We start from the raw sequence: 20,961 nt of genomic DNA on the forward strand, positions 1-20,961 counted from the left end.
AATGTCATTTAAATTAAAGTTAAAAAAATGTATACTTTTCTTTTAAAATGTAATGACTATCTACATGGAGAACACCTGGTGTGAATTCCAGGCAATATATCTGGACATTAAGAATTTTTATAATATGAAATAAATGTATTACAGGTTGTGAGGTAAATATTTACCTCTGCATATACAGTGTGAGACTCATTCTCACCATGTGTCATGATCTTATAACAGCATCCTAAAGGAAGGATGCCCTAGAGGAGGGCTGTATTCTGCATCCGTTCAAGTCTGCAAATTCTAATACTGTATAGCCTTTAGGCCAGTGATTCTCAAACATTTTGGTCTCAGGATTCCATCTAATTTTTGCTTGAAAGATGGAATTTTACCATTGGCATTGAATACCATCAGTTGTTTCCCTTGAAATGACAAACTGACTCCATTTATTTCAGGAAGTACCTATCACAATATCCAACGCCGAATAAGCATAGATTGTCAGCCTTTCTTTCAAATTAGAATAGTGTCCCATGATAAAAGTGGCTAGGGCAGCTCACAACTAAAACAATCACAAAATTATCAACTTTATAACCAACCAACGATGGTGTCTTGGTGATAAAATGAAACACAGGACTTCCCTGGCAGTCCAGTGGTTAAGACTCCACACTTCCATTCATTGCAGCGGGGGTGGCAGGTTCGATCCCTGGTCGGGGAGATCCCACATGCCACTCGGCGCAGCCAAAAAAACACAAAAACCAAAACAAAAAACCCCCAAAAAAGCCTACAAAAAACGAAACACTAATTCATGTCTTCAACTAGAGTCTGTGGTTCTTGATGATACTTTACCTTATACTTCATATGTATTTGGTATTAAGCACAGATAGGTACTTAGAACAGTTGCTGACGGCTTCAATAAGATTATTACCAGGTATCCCTGTGTGTGTGTTTGTGTGTGCGTGCACATGTGCATTTGTGTAAAGACATATAAATATGAACCTAGTTCCTGTGTTCCAAGTACACTATATACAAATTAACCAATATGTTTACTTTATTGTAAACTTTCAATTGTCAATGTGTTCTTTAAGATGCTGAAGGAAGTTTGAGAAATTATCAAGAAAAGTTAAACAAGTAATTTGTTTTTTTATTGCAGAACTTTTGAGGGCCTTTTTAATATCTAATATTCATCATTAATATCTAAAGAGGGGAAGCACTGAGAAATATTATACACTCACAGAACCCTTTTTTATGGGGGGGACTCTATCTAAACTAGGGTTTTACATAGAAATTTTTGGTCATCTAGAGCAGTGGTCTTCAAATTTTTTATTCATTTATTTACCTTCAATGAATTTATAAAAACTGTGTATCCCTTGCACACTTTTGAGTTGATATGTAAATTTTATAAATTTAATAGTTGTAAAGGATATAATGCACAGTGTATGTATGTATATTGTGTACGTGCTTTAAAGATATTAAAAACTTGGAGTTGCAGAATTAGTTCATTCAATTTATTAAAAACACTGCCCTATAATCTAGTTAGCAAAATCAGTCTTCATGGTCATATCAATCAGTCAAATCAGAATCACCTTCTGCCAGAAAAAAGTCTGAATTCAATGCAAATAACATGTTTATGTGTCCCCACGACAACCATGTCAGTTATGAATTCTGCACTAGAAAAAAAGGAGAGAAGGAAGATAATTGGGGAGAAAGAAAAAGCAAAGGGTAAAAGGAATGGAAGGCAGATGACTGGAAAGGTACAATGACTTGCCAAGAGTTTTGTCCTGACTCTTCAATATATCTGACAGATGCTACATCTTCTCAAATTGTTCCTCTGGTGTTACTTTGAGGCTTTTACACCACAGAGCAATGCATCACTGTAATATTCAGGGTGGGTTAGAAGCCTTTCTTTTATGAGGCAGGAGAAGGGAGATTTGAAAGGCAGGTGAGAAAGATGACGTAGTGGGCCTAAGACACAGCTCTCAGCATACATAGAAAAAGAGGATACATTTGAAAGTTGAAGATCTGGAAAATTATTCCCTTCAAACTTGCTGACATTAATAATGAATTATTCATGGATAAAATTAGATGATGTCTAGAATGTTTCAAAATAACTGAGGGGAGAGGAACAAAGGGAGAGGTGAGTGCATAGGGCAGGACTAGCCATGGGGATAAAGTTGCTGGGCTGAATGAATGATTCGTAGGGTTCATTATACTTTTGTCTAGTGTTATATTTGAAATTCTCCATAATAAAAAATAAAAACAAAAAACCCCAGAGAACTCCAAGTCCACTACCAGTCTTTAGGTACTCCTAGTCTGAAGATCAATGATATATAGTAAATATAAATCTAAAGAAAACACACACATTTCCACTTAGCATTTCTATCTTTTCCCCACTTGAATTTTTATTGAATGTTTCCACTCCCACACCCAATACATGATGCAGATAATCATAGGAAGGAAACTGTAGGGGGGACAAATTTTAAAAATGGGGGATGTAAGGGGAGCACTCCAAATCTATATTTGAAACTAACTGTAATGCTTAAAGTTAAAATGTCCAAAATAACATAATATTTTCAGGAAAAAGACATCTTAAAGACGCACAACCACACACAATATCAATTATGAAGATCAAATCCAGATAAGATTATTCTTACCAATATGGCGTTCCCACAAAAGAATTGGCAGGAGATGCCATGGAAGCAGATCCAAAGTCAGCAAGTTTCACCTGGCCTGGCTCTGTCAGAAGGATATTTCCTGCTTTGATATCTCTGGGTTTAAGGAACACAGAAAATTATTTCTCTTTCCTTCACTGGATTGTGTAAAAAAAATGATAAAAATCAAATAAGAATTTGTAAAACAGAGAAGGAGAAATCAAAATAATTAAGTCCTAGGATAATCTCTCAATTGGGATGAGAATTAAGATCCAAATTAGAATACAAAAAATACAGAATTCATATATAGTAACAATTTTGTAAAAGAGAAGGCAAAATAGCAGTAAAAACAAGACAGAAAATCAGGTAATTAAAGTGTATAGTCTTCATCTGAGGTCCTGTTTATTGGTACAAATAATGGTTTTAAAAATTAAATTTAAATAGCAGACCACTCCTTCATAATTTTAAGATTTCTGAGTAACCTACTTAATGTAAAAAAAAAAAAAAAAAAAAGAATTTCATGCCCCCAATTTTTAAAAAAGGATTATTCATATCATTTCCACCCTTAGGATATGAAAACAAACATATGGATAATGTAATATCCATGATCCCAGAAAATTATGGATATTTATAAAATGGGACTGTATGTCCAACAGGCACCATAACATACACTTAACCTTTCAAAAACAGAAAAACTAAGCTTCCGAGCACTTGTCAATTCTTACTATTGTAATGGACATAATACTAAATTAATCTATTTTCCTTCCATTTGTTTTTTAAAAATGAAGAGATACTTTAGGGAATTCCCTGGCAGCGCTTTTACTGCCTTGGGCCTGGGTTCAATCCCTGGTAAGGAAACTAAGATCCCATAAGCTGTACGGTGCGAAGACCTTAGGTTATAATTCTAAATCTTCTATTCACTTACTTACTAGTATGTAAATTTCTCTTGGACCTTACAATCCTAATCTTAAAAAAAAAAAAAATCACATTAACTCACAATTGACTCTACTATATAGTTTAACATGTATTGCTTGATTCACATATATAATCCAAAAATGTTAATTTCCTTCTAAAACAGGTAAAACCAATACCAATGCTAAAAATGCATTATGGAATGGCTTAATTTTACTATTCATTATCAAGGATCATCAAGGATCAATACTCAAAGCATAAAAAGTATTAAGTATCTTTTATTTATCCCTATCATGGAATAAATCTGGCATTATCAGTTACCAGGAAGACAAGATCTAGGTTTAGTTCTAGTCTAAATCCACCTGGCTTTGTAAACTTTGGGAAATTAGTCACAAATTGGGGCATCAGTTGCTTCACTGGTAAAATGAAAAAAGTAAGACTATATAATCCCTAATGTCTTTTCCATTCCCCAAATTAAATGATTCTACAATTAATTTCAATTAAATGTGCACAAATCTATAAAGTGCACATACAGGCATACCTAAGAGATACTACAGGTTTGATTCCAGACTACCCTAACAAACAGAATACACAATAAAGCAAGTCATATGAATCTGCTGGTTTCTCAGTGCATATAAAACTTATGTTTACACTATACTGTAGGCTACTAAGTGTGCAGTATTATCTCTAAAAAAACAATGTATATACCTTAATTTTAAAATATTTTACTGCTAATAAATGGCAAAACAATCATAATGGTAACATCAAAGATCAATGATCACAGATCACCATAACAAATAAAATGATGAAAAAGTTTGAAATACTGTGAGAATTACTAAAATGTGACAGAAACACAAAGTGAGCAAATGCTGTTGGAAAAATGGCACCTAGAGTCCTGCTTGACACAGGTTGCCACAAACCTTAAATTTGTAAAAAATGAGGTATCTGTGAAGTGCAATAAAGCAAAGCATAACAGAATGAGGTATGCCTGAACTTCGGAAAATCCAGCAACATGTGTAGACAAAGATAAAAATTATCCTAAACAAAGAGATCAAGTGTACCAGTATGTACTTTTAAACATGGACAATCTAAAAAACCTCAGTTTATAAGAAATGGTTTTATTTGGCTATAACCAACAAAACTTTCAGGGTTAATAAGTGAATAATGTAACAAGCCATTTGCTTGTTAATATATAATAATTTTCAAAGTGCTTACCTATGGATCATGGTATGAGAATGTAAGTAGGCTAATCCCTGGAGAGCACCATGTGTAATTGCTGCTATTTCCACTTCTTGTAATGGCTTTTTGTGAACTTAAAATAAGAAAGTTATTTGAAAATATTTATTATAAAGAACATTTTTGTTTAAAAATACATACCTAATATATAGGGCAATTTTTAAAAACTAACATTTAGCAAGATGGGATTTCCTTCCAAAGATAATAAAATAATGCTATTGAACTTTTCAACTAGTATACAGTTGTGCCTAGCTGTTAAATTATATAGTCCACAGCCAATTTTCCTCTAAGCTAACAACATTAAGCAATTATTTGGTGATTACAAAAACAAAAGTAATAAAAGTTCTCCCTTTATTCTAATATCTTCATTCTGAACAGAAGGAACAGATGGAGCTGGATGACAAAGATTCCAAAAAAACTTAAGTCAAAATGAGAGAAAAATCCCTTTTTTTATGCTATTACATTACATTTAATGAGGACAGTGCATACTATGCAGAGAATATAGAAAGGTTAAGATTTTTATTCTTTCTGGAAAATTTGTACATTACTTAAGAAACCTCTTATTGAATTCTCATTTTATTTTGCTAATACTATTTTTTCTTAATGATTAAAGGGAACCTACCTTCTAGTAAATCTGAAGCAGATCCTAAACAATATTCCATTACAAGCTACATGGGAAGAAAAATTATATAAGTATTAAAATAGATTATTAAAAAGATTCTACTTGAGATAAAATAAATTCACCAAGGAGATCAAGAAGACAGTTTGAAGTAAAACAAACCCTAGTCACCATTTACCTTAAAAAATGAGTATTTACGTATCTAGTAATATATTAAGTGCATATGTAAAGTTAAGCTAATGATACATTAATCTTTTACAATACCAACATATAATCATTTGTATAAGATGTGTATTTCATATATAACTGCTACTAAAACTATAAAGGAATATACATATTCTGTTACTATTAATCTATAGTACTGAAGCAATACTTTAGTAATCGCTAGGAAGCAAAAAACTTTCCTTTGGAACTATATATACAAAGCTTAGGTTACAGTTAAAGCAAACACAGAGCACCTTCTATGTGCCAGATATTTTATATATATTAAAGCTAATTAAGGGACTTCCCTGGTGGCGCAGTGGTTGGGACTCCACGCTCCCAATGCAGGGGGCCCGGGTTCGATCTCTGGTCAGGGAACTAGATCCCACATGCATGCAGCAGCTAAGAGTTCGCATGCCACAACTAAGGAGGCTGCCAGCCACAACTGAGGAGCCCGTGAGCCACAACTAAGGAGCCCACCTGCCGAAACTAAGACCCAGTGCAACCAAATAAATATTAAAAAAAAAAACTAATTAAATCCTCACAACCACCTTATAAGGTAGGCCCTATTACTATCCTTATTTTACAAATGGAGAAACATGAGAGACAGAGAGGTAATCTCCCCAATGTCACTGCTTTTTCTTTAACCACAGCCTTGTATTTAGGAATACTGCCATCACCACCAAAATTAAACTGGATAAAAATGCACCAAACATTACAAATCTAGGTTCAGGATACTAAAATGATAATTAGCTGTGACTTCTTAATTATTCAAAATAAGGGATCATTCCCATTTAAAGAAAATTTAGCCTCTCTCTTAAAAGATACAGTTATGCCCACAATGCTACAGTATTACTACCGTGTCACCTCAGCGGTAACAATGGGGCAAAATTAATCACCACTTCTTGTAACAAAGTGTCTCAATTCTCTAGCATTAGTATTATTCAGCCAAGGAATCATAATCAGTTCAAATTTCACCAGGACTCAGCAGGACTTCACCAAGATCTTTGTGGTTAAATAGATTACAATATGTTTATGTCAAAGATAGGCTACATTTCATCCTCAAGTAACAGGATTGCTTTCACAATGTTTGATAAACCATTTGAAGAATGATACTACTAAAAAATGTCAGAGAACATTTTACCATGTACCATGTAATATATTATTAAGAAGATTCTACTTGAGATAAAATAAATTCACCAAGGAGATCAAGAAGAGTGTTTGAAGTAAAACAAACCCTAGTCACCATTTACCTTAAAAAATGAGTACAAGAAATGTACATAAAGGTCAGCTAAATCTCTGCAGTAAACTCACAAAACATACATTCCCTCTCCTGCCTAGGAGTTCTAGGAAAAGCTGCGCTCCCTCTCAGAATGAACTAACATTTCAAGGTGTTTCTGCATGGCCTTACACAACCATTTTGAGACATTCTTGAAATAATTAACTCTAAACAGAAACCAACTAAAATTACAGCAAGCGGGAAGCATATACCTACCCATGCTGTGTGCTCACGTAAATAGCAGCCTTTGTATTCTATACTGTTGGGATGTTTTATTCTTTGTAGAAACTTGACTTCCTTAATAATATCCTGCCATTTCTATGGGGAGGAAAAAAACGAATAAAGGAAAAAATTATGAACAGCTGCTTTTCCTGAGAAAGTTATATAAGAAAAAAGTTATCAGATTAAGAAGGGTTATTGAGAACATTAAACTTCATTTGTAATATGTAAATATCAAAATAATAAATTAAAAAGTTATGTTCATATAGTTTATAACTCAATTACATAATTTATAAAATTATTTCATTCAAGGTAGGAAAAATTTTAGTTTGGTAAAACTTATCATCAATGAGTCTTATTAAAATTTTATAACCACACACCATGCTGATGAAAACTATATACCATATTTAGTGATTTTTCTTCAAAAGTTCATCTTCCCTTCTTATTTGCAGCTTTTTGATGTATAATTTACATACCATAAAGTTCATCTATTGTGTTTTTGGGTTATGTGTTCTACCAAATGTTAAGGTTTTGTTTGCTTTTTAAATTCAAATGAAGATTTAAACCCGTAAGTGCACACTTCCTAAAATAAAATGCTAGAGAACAATTAGTTATTACATGGGAAAGTTCACAGAAAAAAAAAAAAACAGTATGAAAACATTTCCCTACATATTTTACTAAGAGCATTCCTCAATGACACCTACCAGGAAATACAGATAAACCTTCAGCCATAAGCTACTCCATGACAACCTTAGACACTTAGGCCATGTCCTAAACATAGTTACTCTTAAGAAGCAACCAGAGAACTCTAAAAATACTGTTTACTGGGTCTACACCCAGAGACTCTAGAGGCTTAGCAGCTGTGGGGTGAGAATGAGGAATCTATTTTTTGTTTTTGTTTTCGTTTTTTCAACCTTTACCACTGACTTGGGCCAGATTTCTAAAAGTAGGGAAACTGGCATAATAGGAAACTTTAAAAAATGTTTTGTACTAGAATGTAAGATCATATATCACCGATGTTATTTCACAAGCCCTCAACAAAATACAGCAAAATATGTTCACAGTGTTTTATATAAAATGTGTAAGATATAAGATGCTAAACTGAGAAAATGTTTCATGGCCTTTAAATTTCAAGTCTGAATGATATTTGAAACTTTCAAAACAAAACAAAACCCTGCAATTTTCAATTGAAAAAAATTTCATGAAAGACGTTAATATCAGATGTGAAAAGATGATGCCCTAAATGAAACTTTTTGTTCTAGGTGTGACTAATCAAACAGACTCCAACACAGTACAAGTTTGCCTATGAAAGCTTAGTTCAGAAGTTGTGCTACAGAATAGAATATAAATGAGAGTAATCCTGTAAGAAACTGAGTTTTTTAGGTATCAAAATGATGGAACAGTGATACAATCATAATAGTGTTATCATATTCATAGTATGATCATTACAAAAACAAGATTTATCATAAAATAAAGAGATTCCAAAAAAGTAGAAAACCAAACTCTTTAAAAACTAAAGACTGATCCAGCAATTCCAACTCTGGGCATATACCTAAAGTACTGAGAGACTAAGGACTCAAAAAAATATTTGTGTAACCCATATTTACAGCAGCATTATTCACAATAACCAAGAGGCAGTAGGAACCTAAGCATCCATTGACAGATGAATGGATGGATAAATAAAATGTAGTGTTTTACACACACACACACACACACACACACACACACACACACGAATATTAGCCTTAAAAAGGATAGAAATTTTGACACATACCACAACATGGATGAACTCTGAGGACATTATGTAAAGTGAAATAAGCCAGTCACAAAAGGACAAATACTGCATGATTTCACTTACATCAGATACTTAAAGTAGTCAACTTCATAGAGACAGAAAATAGAAGAGTGATATCCAGGGGGTGAGGGGAGGAGGGAGTGGGGAGTTATTGTTTAATGGGTAAAGAACTGCAGTGTTTCAAGATGAAAAGAGTTCTGGAGATGAATGGTGGTGATGGATGCAAAACAATGTGAATGTCCTTAAAGCCACTGAAGTACATACTAGAAAATGGTTATGATGGTAAATTTGTTATGTGTATTTTACCACAATTAAAAATAATTACATTGAAAAATTAAAGACTGACAGATCCTAGGTTTTAAAAGTAGACTATATTTCATAAAATAAATTTATGCAATTAAACAAAATATACTAAAAAGCACTACTCACAATATTAGTGAACTAAAGTATACTCAGTGTAGTATCAATAATTGTATTTTTTTTATTTTTCAGACTAGATATATATTGTCTGCTCATTAAAGTTTGCTTAAATCAGCGCTTCATGTCTGAATCATTAAAAAAATTACATCCAATATAATTTACTGTTAAATGCATCTTATTCTAGTTTACTCTTTTAGAAACTGATAAGCCTTCTATGATAAAGATAAAGTAATATATTATACCACAGTTAAAAAATTAAAAGCAGGGGGACAGGTAGGCTTTTGGAATGCCAGTAATATGCTGTTTATGGCTCTAGGTACAAGTTAAAAAGGTACACTCAGTTTGTGAAAGAAAATACACTGAGATATATTCTTAATATTCATATACTTTTAGGTATGGCTACACTTTTTTGAAAGAATTCCCAGCTACCCTCAATTAAAAACAGTATGTCGGGCTTCCCTGGTGGCGCAGTGGTTGGGAGTCCGCCTGCCAGTGCAGGGGACATGGGTTTGTGCCCCAGTCCGGGAGGATCCCACATGCCGCGGAGCGGCTGGGTCTGTGGGCCATGGCCACTGGGCCTGCGCGTCCGGAGCCTGTGCTCCGCAGCGGGAGAGGCCGCAGCAGTGAGAGGCCCATGTACCGCAAAAAAACAAAACAAAACAAAAAACAAAAAAAACCAAAACGGTATGTCTTTTTCTAACATGTCAAGAAGAATATAAATATTTCACCTACCTCAGTGGACTGCTTTCCACTATAAGACATTTTCTTGATAGCCACCACTTCATTGGTGCGCACATCTCGTGCCTAAAAAAACAAAGAAAGAACTATTGTAAAAATTAACAGATTAAATCTGGGCAATAATTTCTTTGAGAATAAAAGCATTTATGAGCTACCATGTCAAAAGGAACATTGAAACTGCCTTTAAAGAACATTAAAAACAAAAAAACCCAATAACCATATAGTGAAACATATCAAATCATCCAGGAACTGGTACTTTGGAAAGAAATATAAAGCAGGGTTTATCTTTGAGAGATCTAGTTAAGAGAAAAAACAGAAATTTGAATAGTACTATAACAGAGAGACAAAACAAGACTAGTATATATACAAGCCTATGCTAATCAATTTTGAAATCTCAATGAAACGGACAATTTTCTGGAAGGAATAAATTACTAAAACTGATCTAAAGAAGAAAATGTAAGAAAAACAAACAATGGTGGCAGACTGAAAAGAACACCAATGAATTGTCTTTAAAATACTCTTGAGTGGGGATTTCCCTGGCAGTCCAGTGGTCAGGACCCCGGCTTTCACTGCCGGGGGCACGGGTTCGATCCCTGGTCAGGGAACTAAGATTCCGCAAGCAGCAAAAAAGCAAAACAAAACATAGGGACTTCCCCAGTGGTCCAGCGGCTCCGAGCTCCCAGTGCGGGGGGCCTGGGTTCGATCCTTCGTTAGGGAACTAGATCCCATGTGCTGCAACTAAGAGTTCGCATGCCGCCACTAAAGATCTTGCATGCCACAACTAAAGATCCCACATGCTGCAACGAAGATCCCACACACAGCAACAAAGATCTCACTTGCCACACGAAGACCCAACTCAGACCAATAAACAAATATTAAATAAACAAACAAACAAATATAAAATACTCTTCAGTGGTGGGCTTCCCTGGTGGCGCAGTGGTTGAGAGTCCGCCTGCCGATGCAGGGGACACAGGTTCGTGCCCCGGTCCGGAAAGATCCCACATGCCGCGAGGCAGCTAGGCCCGTGAGCCATGGCCGCTGAGCCTGCGCATCCAGAGCCTGTGCCCCGCAACGGGAGAGGCCACAACAGTGAGAGGCCCGCGTACCAAAAAAACAAAACAAAACAACAACAACAAAAAAACTACTCTTCAGTGGAAAATAGTTTTACCAGGTGAACTTTTCAGGATGTAAGGGGGGAAAAAAAGGAAAGCTAGCCCATTAATTTTAAGAAGGCAGTATAACCCAATAACTAAAACCTCACAAACAGCACAAAATAGAAAGTTAGGTATCAATTTCACTTGTAAATATAGACAAGAAAACTCTAAATAAAATTTTTAAAATATTATACAGCATTAAAATAATTTTTCATTTGGATAAAATACACTAATATATACAGTTTTTCATTTGGATAAACTTACAGAAATGCAAAAGATTCTAATACTAGAAAAAATTTTTCATAATTTACCACAATTTGTAAAAGTTAAAGGGGGAACAAACAAACAAATAACACACACACACACACACACATATATTTATAAATGCTCAATAAATCCCGAAAATGCAGAAGTGCCCAACTCTAAATGTATTCAATTGCAAAGAAGGCCAAACTCTTAGGAAACAAATTAGAAAGGTAATTCTTTAACATGATAAATCACCTCTATTGTAAACTACTGCTAATCAGGCTTAAGAATGCTAAAATGCTATCACAATTATTACTTAACATTGTTGAGGTAATTCTGAAAAAAGGTAATAAAAATGTAACAGAAACACAACAGTTAACTAGAAAAGCCAAACTTCCATGTGTTAAAAAAATGATTATATATTAAGAAGGCACATGAGACTAGCTGCAAAATATTTTAAATGGGTTCACTAAAAGTATCAAAACCACCTCAAATCATCTGTTGGAAGAACTCATCTTCAATTCAGATTTTTAATGAGTTCCCAAAGATAAAACGTTCTAAATTAGATTATGGTGATGGCTGCAAAACAGATATTTACTGACAATCGTTGAAATGTAGGCATTAAATTGGTGAACTTATGGTATGTAATTTATACTTTAAAACTTGTTAAAAAAGACAGCACGTATGTAAATTTTATCTCAACAGAGTGGCTTGGGGAAAAAAAAAAAAAAAAGACACTCAGTTAAGTGCGCCCTGGGAAACTTAATCACATTCCAATTTCAATTACCGGTGTACTGGTTAGGAAACTGGCACCACTTATTGTAATGGGTGAAGCGGATCTATCCACAGACATCCTGCTTGAATATAAATTTATTTTTCCAAAATGTTCTCTGCTTATCTATCTACGAACCTCTTTATTTTAATCATGTCTAAAGAGCTATATTGCGCTCTTTTATAAGAGCTGAGATATAATTTACATGCCATACAATTCACCCATTTTAATGTGTACAATTCAGTGGCATTTAGAACATTCACAGATATATGCAACCATCATTACAATTTTAGAACTTTCATCACCTCAAAAAGAAACTCCAAATTGTTCATTTAGAAATGGTCAAACGGTAAATTTTATGTGTATTTTACAATAAAATTCTTTTCTTCATTAAAAAAAAAAAACCCATTCGGCCCTAAGCACCAACTAATCTACTTTTCCATGTCTCTAGAGATATGACCATTCTGGACATTTCATATAAATGGAACTATGTAATATGTGGTCTTTTGTGACTGGCTTTTTTCAAGATTCATGACTAATGATATTATCTTTTCATGTGCTCCTTAGCCATTTGTACATCTTTCTTTGAGAAATGTCAATTCAGATGCTTTGCCCATTTTTAAATTGGGTTGTCTTTTGATTGAGTTATAAGAGTTCTTTACATATTCTAGGCACAAGTCCCTTATTAGATATATGATTTACAAAATTTTTTCTCCTATTCTGTAGGTTGTCTTTTCAGTACTTTGAAGCACAGAAATTTTTATTTTTGATTAAGGTCTATTTATTTTTTTCTTTTATTGCTCATGCTTTTGGTGTCACATCTGAGTATGCTCTGCCAAAACTAAAGACATGCAGATTTACCCCTATGTTTTCTTCTAAGAGTTTTATAGTTTTAACTGTGACATTGAGGTTTTGATCCATTTTTAGTTAATTTTTCTATAGTTTCTATAGTATGAGGTAAGGACCTAATTCCACTGTTTTGCATTAAACAGCTACACTTTTTTTTTTTTTTTTTTTGCGGTACGCGGGCCTCTCACTGTTGTGGCCTCTCCCGTTGCGGAGCACAGGCTCCGGACGCGCAGGCCCAGCGGCCATGGCTCACGGGCCCAGCCGCTCCGCGGCATGTGGGATCTTCCCGCACCGGGGCACGAACTCGTGTCCCCTGCATCGGCAGGCGGACTCTCAACCACTGCGCCACCAGGGAAGCCCCACAGCTACACTTTTAATTAGCCTAAGACAAAGCTTAATTTAAGAGTGGGTATACTAAAAAAAAAAAAAAAAAAAAGTGGGTATACTAAATGCAATGAAGTATACTGGATTAGATTCTAGAACAGAGAAGAGACAGCGGAAAAGCTGGTAAAATTTAGTACACAGAATATAGTACGTAGTTTAGTTACTAGTATCCTATCAATGTTGATTTCTTAGTTTTGATAAATGTACCATGATTACATAACATATTAACATTAGGGGAACTAGATGAAGATTATAGGGGAAAACACTACTAACTGTGAAATCTGCAAATCTAATATTATTTTAAAATACTAAATTAAACTAAAACTTGACTATTAAAATCCAAATGTACTAGTAATGATGATTAAAATTAAATGACCAAGTTAAAAGGAGATACGACTTTTGCTTATTCATGTTTTTAAAAAGCAAAAAGTAAAAATATTTAATGTTCACAAACATGTTTTTCCCTCCCTTCAGGATCACATATTGTGCTTACTTAGTCTTCTCTAATCTAGAACAATTCCATAGCCCCTCTTTATCTTTCATGATACTGACATTTTTGAAGAATACACAGTGGTATTTTAGAGAATGTAACTAAATTTGTACTTGTCTGAAATTTCTTCAAGATTAGATTCTGATTATACACCTCCGGCAAGAATACTATAAGAGTGATATTGTGTCCTTCCCAGGGTATCATATCTGGAGGTATACAATGTGTCCACTCCTCATTGGTGTTACCAATTTTCATCACCCACTAAAGGTGCTGTCTGTGTTTTTCCAATGTGTATAGTTAAAGTTACTGTTTCCTACCTTGTATCTAACAATCTGTGGAGAGATACTTTAAAACCACGTAAACATCCTGCTCATCAAAATTTTCCCTTAGATTTAGCAAACATTAAAGATAATAGCCCAAAACAATCTTCACTATGACGATTACAAAATGCTCATTTCCTCCCCCCACCTCTACCATTCCCTTCACATTTATCAGTCAGGCATTCTATTATAAGGAAAACACCCCCCTTTTCATCCATCCATCCATCATCTATCATGGAAATTATGAAGTCCTATTTTATTAAATGGGTTATAATCCATTACTATCTTTATACTGATGTTCAAATTGTTCCAGATTTGGCCAGTGGGAGCCCCTCTAAGCTGGCTCCAATGTCTTTTTGACAGGCCCCATTTTTTTTTTCTTTTTTTAAAGTACTTTTTAACTTTCTGGCACAAGGTCTTCTAAGGCTTATCATTTATGTTCCCTGCCCCCTGCAACAAAATGAGACATTCCTCCAATAAGTTCTTGTTCCTTTGAGTTAGGAATTAAATTTGAGATCTGAGTGCTAAGTGTGCTCATTACTACTGGGTGTCATTACAAATAGAATCTTGCAGCAGACAGAGCTAGGAGATGCACACACACATATATGAGATATAATTATTTCATATTAACACTGTTAATTCCTATCCAATCAAACCCACAGGGTTCTTCCTTACCTTCCCCACTTCCATATTTCTTTCCATATTTTCACAGTTAGGATCCTGACCCCAAACAACATCAACATCAACATTATTCATTACTCAATCCTCCTTTTTTTTTTTTTTTGGTCACACCACGTGGCTTGCAGGACCTTAGTTCCCCGACCAGGGATTGAGCCCCGGCCACGGCAGTGAAAACGCCCAGTCCTAACCACTGGACCACCAAGGAATTCCCACTTAATCCTTTAACATATAGTTTCAGATTTGTCTCACCCATACAAATATGAAACAAGTCTATTAAGAAGGGTTCAAGATTTGCCTACAGTTTCCCTCTCCCAACCAGACTGAGAGTATACAGTTAAAATACTACGTACAAAAGTTACTCCTATTAGTTCTATTTTTCCCTTCAATGTGGTTATGTCTGAAATACAGTTGGGTTCATTGTTCCTGTTTGCCTTTGATGTCAGTGACAACCTTCCCCCCATACATATTAATTTTAATTTTTAAGTATATAAAGTATTTATTATCCAAAGAGGTATATTCAAACAAGAATCATTCCATCCTCTATCTCTTCATATCCATTCCTACAACTATCACCATTTTATATGTTGAACTGTTGGTTGTATATAATTTATCTAATTTCATCAAACTATATATTTAATATCTGTATATTTATTATATATGAATTAAATTAAATAAAATCAATTTAAAAATTCCTACCAGCATATTGAATGGCTATTTTTCAGGGATTTTCTCAGTGGGGTTCTTTTATTGGGCCCATTTCTAAGATTCTATGTATATTTTTCCTTTTTTCTATATTTCTCTATATTAGTGTATTTGGAGAGGAAAGGTATAAGCATAAATTCAGACAAAACTGTAATATAGAAAAAGGGTTGTTTCTAAAATATCTATATCCTGGGTCCCTCTTCTCTATTTTGTGTCCAATCCAGAAATTAAACAAACGTGAGCAACATCAAACACACACATACACATGTGTACACAAAATTCTACAACTTATATACCTAAATGTTAATAGTAGCTGTCCGTGGGTAGTGAAATTATAGATGGAGTTTTTATTATTTTTGTCTCCAATTTATAATTGGGGTATAAACCAAAAGCTCAGATTGTTAAGAATTTGAACCATATATTCTCAAGGGAAATAACATTTTATTATTAATAAATTATTAAATTTATTAATTAATAAATTGTAGTTTCATTCCTAAGGTGCCCATAAAAAAAGACTAAACCCATAATACTGCCAAAATATTAAACATCTGTACAATACTTGCTGTTTGAGGGGGAAAAAACAATTTTTATACAAAGAAGAAATCAATGAGTGGAGTTTTCCACTATAGATTAAGAAGGGAATACTTAGAGATGTTTTATGACTTTAGAATAGTATATCGCTGGCTCAATCTTAAAGTTACAGTCTTTAAAATACTAAAATATATTCCTTTAACTACCAATTTTATTTCCTAGAAATTTTAATTTCTAAAGTGTATATTATCTTTCTGAAGTAAAAAAAAAAAAAAAAAGAGTCAACAGAAACTTACATCCTCCCCACTTTTTGGGAAAAAGTCCCTTTCTGGTTACTAGTGAGTTAAAAAAAACTTTTTATCTTTGAAATTATTTTAGACTTTGGGAAACGTTGCAAATATAGTACAGAGAGTTACCACATACCTTTCACACAGCTTTTGCCTAATGTTAATATCTTGCATAATAAAATTATCAAAACTAAGAAATTAACACCGGTAAAATTATTAACTACTAACCCCAATCACTACGCCACCAGGGAAGCCCGATTTTTCCATTTTAATTAATAAATATCTTTGGGGCTATACTTGAGATTATGCATATATCCTGTTTCATCTCAAACTTTAACCTACTAATTTTAGCATCTACTAGTGGATCTTGGCTGCAACAATTATTTCCCTTAGTCCTTCTACATTTAATAAAAGGAATTTTTATTCTTTATAACTATGTGTATATCTGTGTGTGTGTGTGTGCGCATGAGAGAGAGAGAGAGAGAGAGAGAGGAGTTCCTACTGATACCTCCAATTCCAATCCAACATACAACAGGGTTGTTTCCAGCCTTCCTCATTTCCTTACTCCTAACTTCTTTCTTGGACATTAAGAAAACCGCTTCTCGGGATAAAGATGGCAGAAGAGAAGGACGTGGAGCACACCTCCTCCCACAAATACATCAAAAATACATCTACAGGGCTTCCCTGGTGGCGCAGTGGTTGGGGGTCCGCCTGCCGATGCGGGGGGCACGGGTTCGTGCCCCGGTCCGGGAGGATCCCGCGTGCCGCGGAGCGGCTGGGCCCGTGAGCCATGGCCGCTGGGCCTGCGCGTCCGGAGCCTGTGCTCCGCCGCAGCGGTGAGAGGCCCGCATACCGCCAAAAAAAAACAAAAAACAAAAAAAATCTACATGTGGAAGAATTCTCACAGAATACCTACTGAACGCTGGCAGAATATCTAATACAACTAAAACTGCAAGAAAGAGCACCACATAACAGAGTAGAATGAAGAAAAAAAAAAAAAAAGGAATCAGGATGGGACCTGTGCTCCTGGGAGGGAGCTATAAAAGAGGAAGGTTCCCTCAGTCTGGGAACCCCTTTCACTGGTTGGGAGATCAGCTGGGACAGATACGGAGCTTCACAGGCTCAGAGGAGAGTGCAGCAACCAGACTGTGGGAGGCAGAACAGAGAGAAACCAGCACAGATGGTCCTGGACACCTCGCTGCACTTCCCAGCCCGAGATGCACATCTGCTGGTGCGTGCAGGGGCTGAGTGCTGCAACTTGGGCTTCAGTGGACAGACCTGGGGAAAGGGCTGGGGTTGACTGTGTGGAGACAGCCGGAAGGAGCTGGAGGGTGCTCTGGGCTGCAACCAGGGGTGTGCGCAGGATAGAGCCTGGGGCCACAATAGAAGCCACATAGTTAAACACACATGTAAAGGGAGGGGCGGGGCCCCATCATAGCAGCCTCATTCTCCACGAGCTCACTTGAGCTCACAGTCAATGTGGCTCCACCTCTACCACCTCTGTGCTGGTGGGTTGTCCCCATGCAGAAGTGGGGCTGAAATCTGAGCCTACCCTCAGGGGCTGTGAGACTGGTGGATTTACATGGCTACTGGCAGCTTTGTAAGCTCTGTGCCTGCGGGACATCCCAGTGGATTACTGTTACTTCCAAGGCTGGGGTGGTCCTGTGTTAGTAGCTACAGGCTTTGCGGACACAGGCATGCAGAGGCAGGGCCAGGACCTGGGCTGATTCTGTAGCCCCCATGGAATGTCCAGGTGCCTGACTTCAGTAGATCTGCCCTACTGGCTTTGTGAGCACAGAGCCTGAGGGATATCCAGGCTGACTGCCTGCATTCCCTTGACTGAGGCAAGGCTGAAGGTAGTGCCAACAACAGTGTACTTTGTGAGTGCACGTAACGTGACAGGCAACACCACAGAGTGCACTTCCTAGTGGACAGCTCCTGTAGAGGAATACTCAGTGGCTCCTCTCCCAGCGGAGGTGCTCCAGTACCACCTACCTCACATCACAGCTCAGAAACCGATCTAGGGGCTTCTATTACAACAACTGAGGAGCAGACCTTACCCCCGAAAGGGCTGTGACAATTACAGAGCAAATAGGAGACCCCACTCAACATCCAGTGCAGGCTATCTGCTCACTACAACACCAATCACACCTCCTACCAAGAGGATAAAAGCCACCACACACTGAAGAAAGACATGGCAGGAACCCATATTAAAAACAGTCCTCGCACCAAAAATATCAGACTCACACAGGCTACACAAGGATGCTCCCACATAAAAACAGCCCTTCAAGACCACAGTAGATAAGGGTTTCTCTTAAATGCACAGAGTCAGAGAAATATAAGTAAAATAAAGAAGCAGAGGAACCACTCCCAATTAAAAGAACAAGAAAAATCTCCTGAAAGAACAAGCAATGAAACAGACCTCTCGAGACTTCCCTGGTGGCACAATGGTTAAGAATCTGCCTGCCAATGCAGGGGACGTGGGTTCGAGCCCTGGTCCAGGAAGATCCCACATGACGCGGAGCAACTAAGCCCGTGCACCACAACTACTGAGCCTGCGCTCTAGAGCCCACAAGCCACAACTACTGAGCCTGCGTGCCACAACTACTGAAGCCCGCGCGTCTAGAGCCTGTGCTCCGCAACGAGAAGCCACCACAATGAGAAGCCCGCGCACCACAATGAAGAGTAGCCCCCGCTCGCCACAACTAGAAAAAGCCCACGCACAGCAAAGAAGACCCAATGCAGCCAAATAAGTAAATAAATTAATTAATTAAATTAAATTAATAAAGAAAGAAACAGACCTCTCCAGTCTATGAGATCCCGAGTTCAAAAAGTAATAAAAATACTGAAGGAATTAAGAAAGCTATTGATAAAAATGCCAACCACTGTAACAAGGAATTAGAAACTATAAAGAGGAGCCAATTAAAATTAGAAAACTCATTTGCTGAGATGAAAGCTGAGCTAAAGGCAAAGAATAGCAATCAGGGGCTTCCCTGGTGGTGCAGTGGTTGGGAGTCTGCCTGCCGATGCAGGGGACACGGGTTCGTGCCCCGGCCTGGGAAGATCCCACATGCTGCAGAGCAGCTAGGCCCGTGAGCCATGGCCGCTGAGCCTGTGAGTCCGGAGCCTGTGCTCCGCAACGGGAGAGGCCACAACAGTGAGAGGCCCGCGTACCAGAAAAAAAAAAAAAAAAGGAGGACTGAGTAATGAATACTCAATACTGCAACTACTGAAGCCTGCACACCTAGAGCCTGTGCTCTGCAACAAGAGAAGCCACCGCAATGAGAAGCCCACCCGCCACAATAAAGAGTAGCCCCCGCTCGCTGAAACTAGACAGAAAGCCCGCATGCAGCAATGAAGACGCAACGCAGCCAAAAAAAAAATAATAATAATAAATAATAAAATAAAAATTCATATATAAATATTATATTATTATCAAGCATCTTTCCCAACCACAACAGTATGAGACTAGAAATCAATTACAGGAAAAAAACTGCAAAAACACAAACACATGGAAGCTGAACTATATGATATTAAACACTAAGTAATCAGTGGGTCACTGAAAAAATAAAAAAATACCTGGAGACGAATGAAAATGGAAATACAATGAACCGAAAGCTATGGGATGGGCTTCCCTGGTGGCGCAGTGGTTGAGAGTCTGCCTGCCAATGCAAGGGACATGAGTTCGTGCCCTGGTCTGGGAAGATCCCACATGCCGCGGAGCGGCTGGGCCCGTGAGCCATGGCCGCTGAGCCTGCGCGTCCAGAGCCTGTGCTCCGCAACGGGAGAGGCCGCAACAGTGAGAGGCCCGCGTACTACAACAACAAAAAAAAAGCTATGGGACATAACAAAAGCAGTTTTAAGAGGGAAGTTTATAGCAATACAAGCCCACGTCGAGAAACAGGAAAAATCTCAAATAAACAACCTATCCTTAAATGTAAAGGAACTAGAAAAAGAAGAACAAACAAAATCCAAAGTTAGTAGAATGAAAAAATTATAAAGATCAGAGCAGAAATAAAGGCTAAAAATACAACAAAAGATGAATGAAAATAAGAGGTGGTTCTTCAAAAAGATAAACAAAATTGATAAACTTTTAGCCAGATCCGTTAAGAAAAAAAGAGAGGGCCCAAATAAATAAAATCAGAAATGAAAGTTACAACTGACATCACAGACTACAAATGTATTACAAATGAGATTACTAGGAACAATTATACACCAATAAAATGGACAACCTAGAAGAAATAAATAAATTCCTAGAAATATACAATCTCCCAAGACTGAATCAGGAAGAAATAAAAAATAGGAAGAGACCGATTACCAGTAATGAATTGTATCAGTAATCAAAAAACTCCCAAGAAACAAAAGTCTAGGACCAGATGGCTTCACAGGTGAATTCAACCAAACATTTAAAGAAGAGTTAACACCCATCCTTCTCAAACTATTCCAAAAAGCTGAAGAGGAAGAAATGCTTCTGAACTTATTCTACAAGGCCAGCAAGA

At 36.6% G+C, this 20,961-nt stretch overlaps 1 protein-coding gene across 7 annotated transcripts in view; it reads right to left on the reverse strand.

Annotated features, from left to right (window-relative positions):
- The window catches only part of TAOK1 (TAO kinase 1), a 146,710-nt gene that overhangs the window by 56,965 nt on the left and 68,784 nt on the right, over positions 1-20,961 (reverse strand). For all 7 annotated transcript variants that reach the window (XR_016388780.1, XM_089899951.1, XM_022595590.3 and 4 more), the window contains 5 exons: positions 10,041-10,112; positions 7,091-7,192; positions 5,398-5,443; positions 4,755-4,851; positions 2,631-2,744 (listed from right to left, as the gene is read on the reverse strand). Coding sequence is in view for 6 of the 7 variants with exons in the window: in XM_022595590.3 (XP_022451298.1) it covers positions 2,631-2,744; positions 4,755-4,851; positions 5,398-5,443; positions 7,091-7,192; positions 10,041-10,112 (431 nt within the window). In the remaining variant the exon portion in view is untranslated. The remainder of the gene's footprint in view (positions 1-2,630; positions 2,745-4,754; positions 4,852-5,397; positions 5,444-7,090; positions 7,193-10,040; positions 10,113-20,961) is intronic.

The sequence above is a fragment of the Delphinapterus leucas genome, chromosome 19 (assembly GCF_059928025.1).
Source record: "Delphinapterus leucas isolate spDelLeu-1000000601 "Yukka" chromosome 19, BTC_Dleu_Yukka2, whole genome shotgun sequence".
Taxonomy (NCBI): domain Eukaryota; kingdom Metazoa; phylum Chordata; class Mammalia; order Artiodactyla; family Monodontidae; genus Delphinapterus; species Delphinapterus leucas.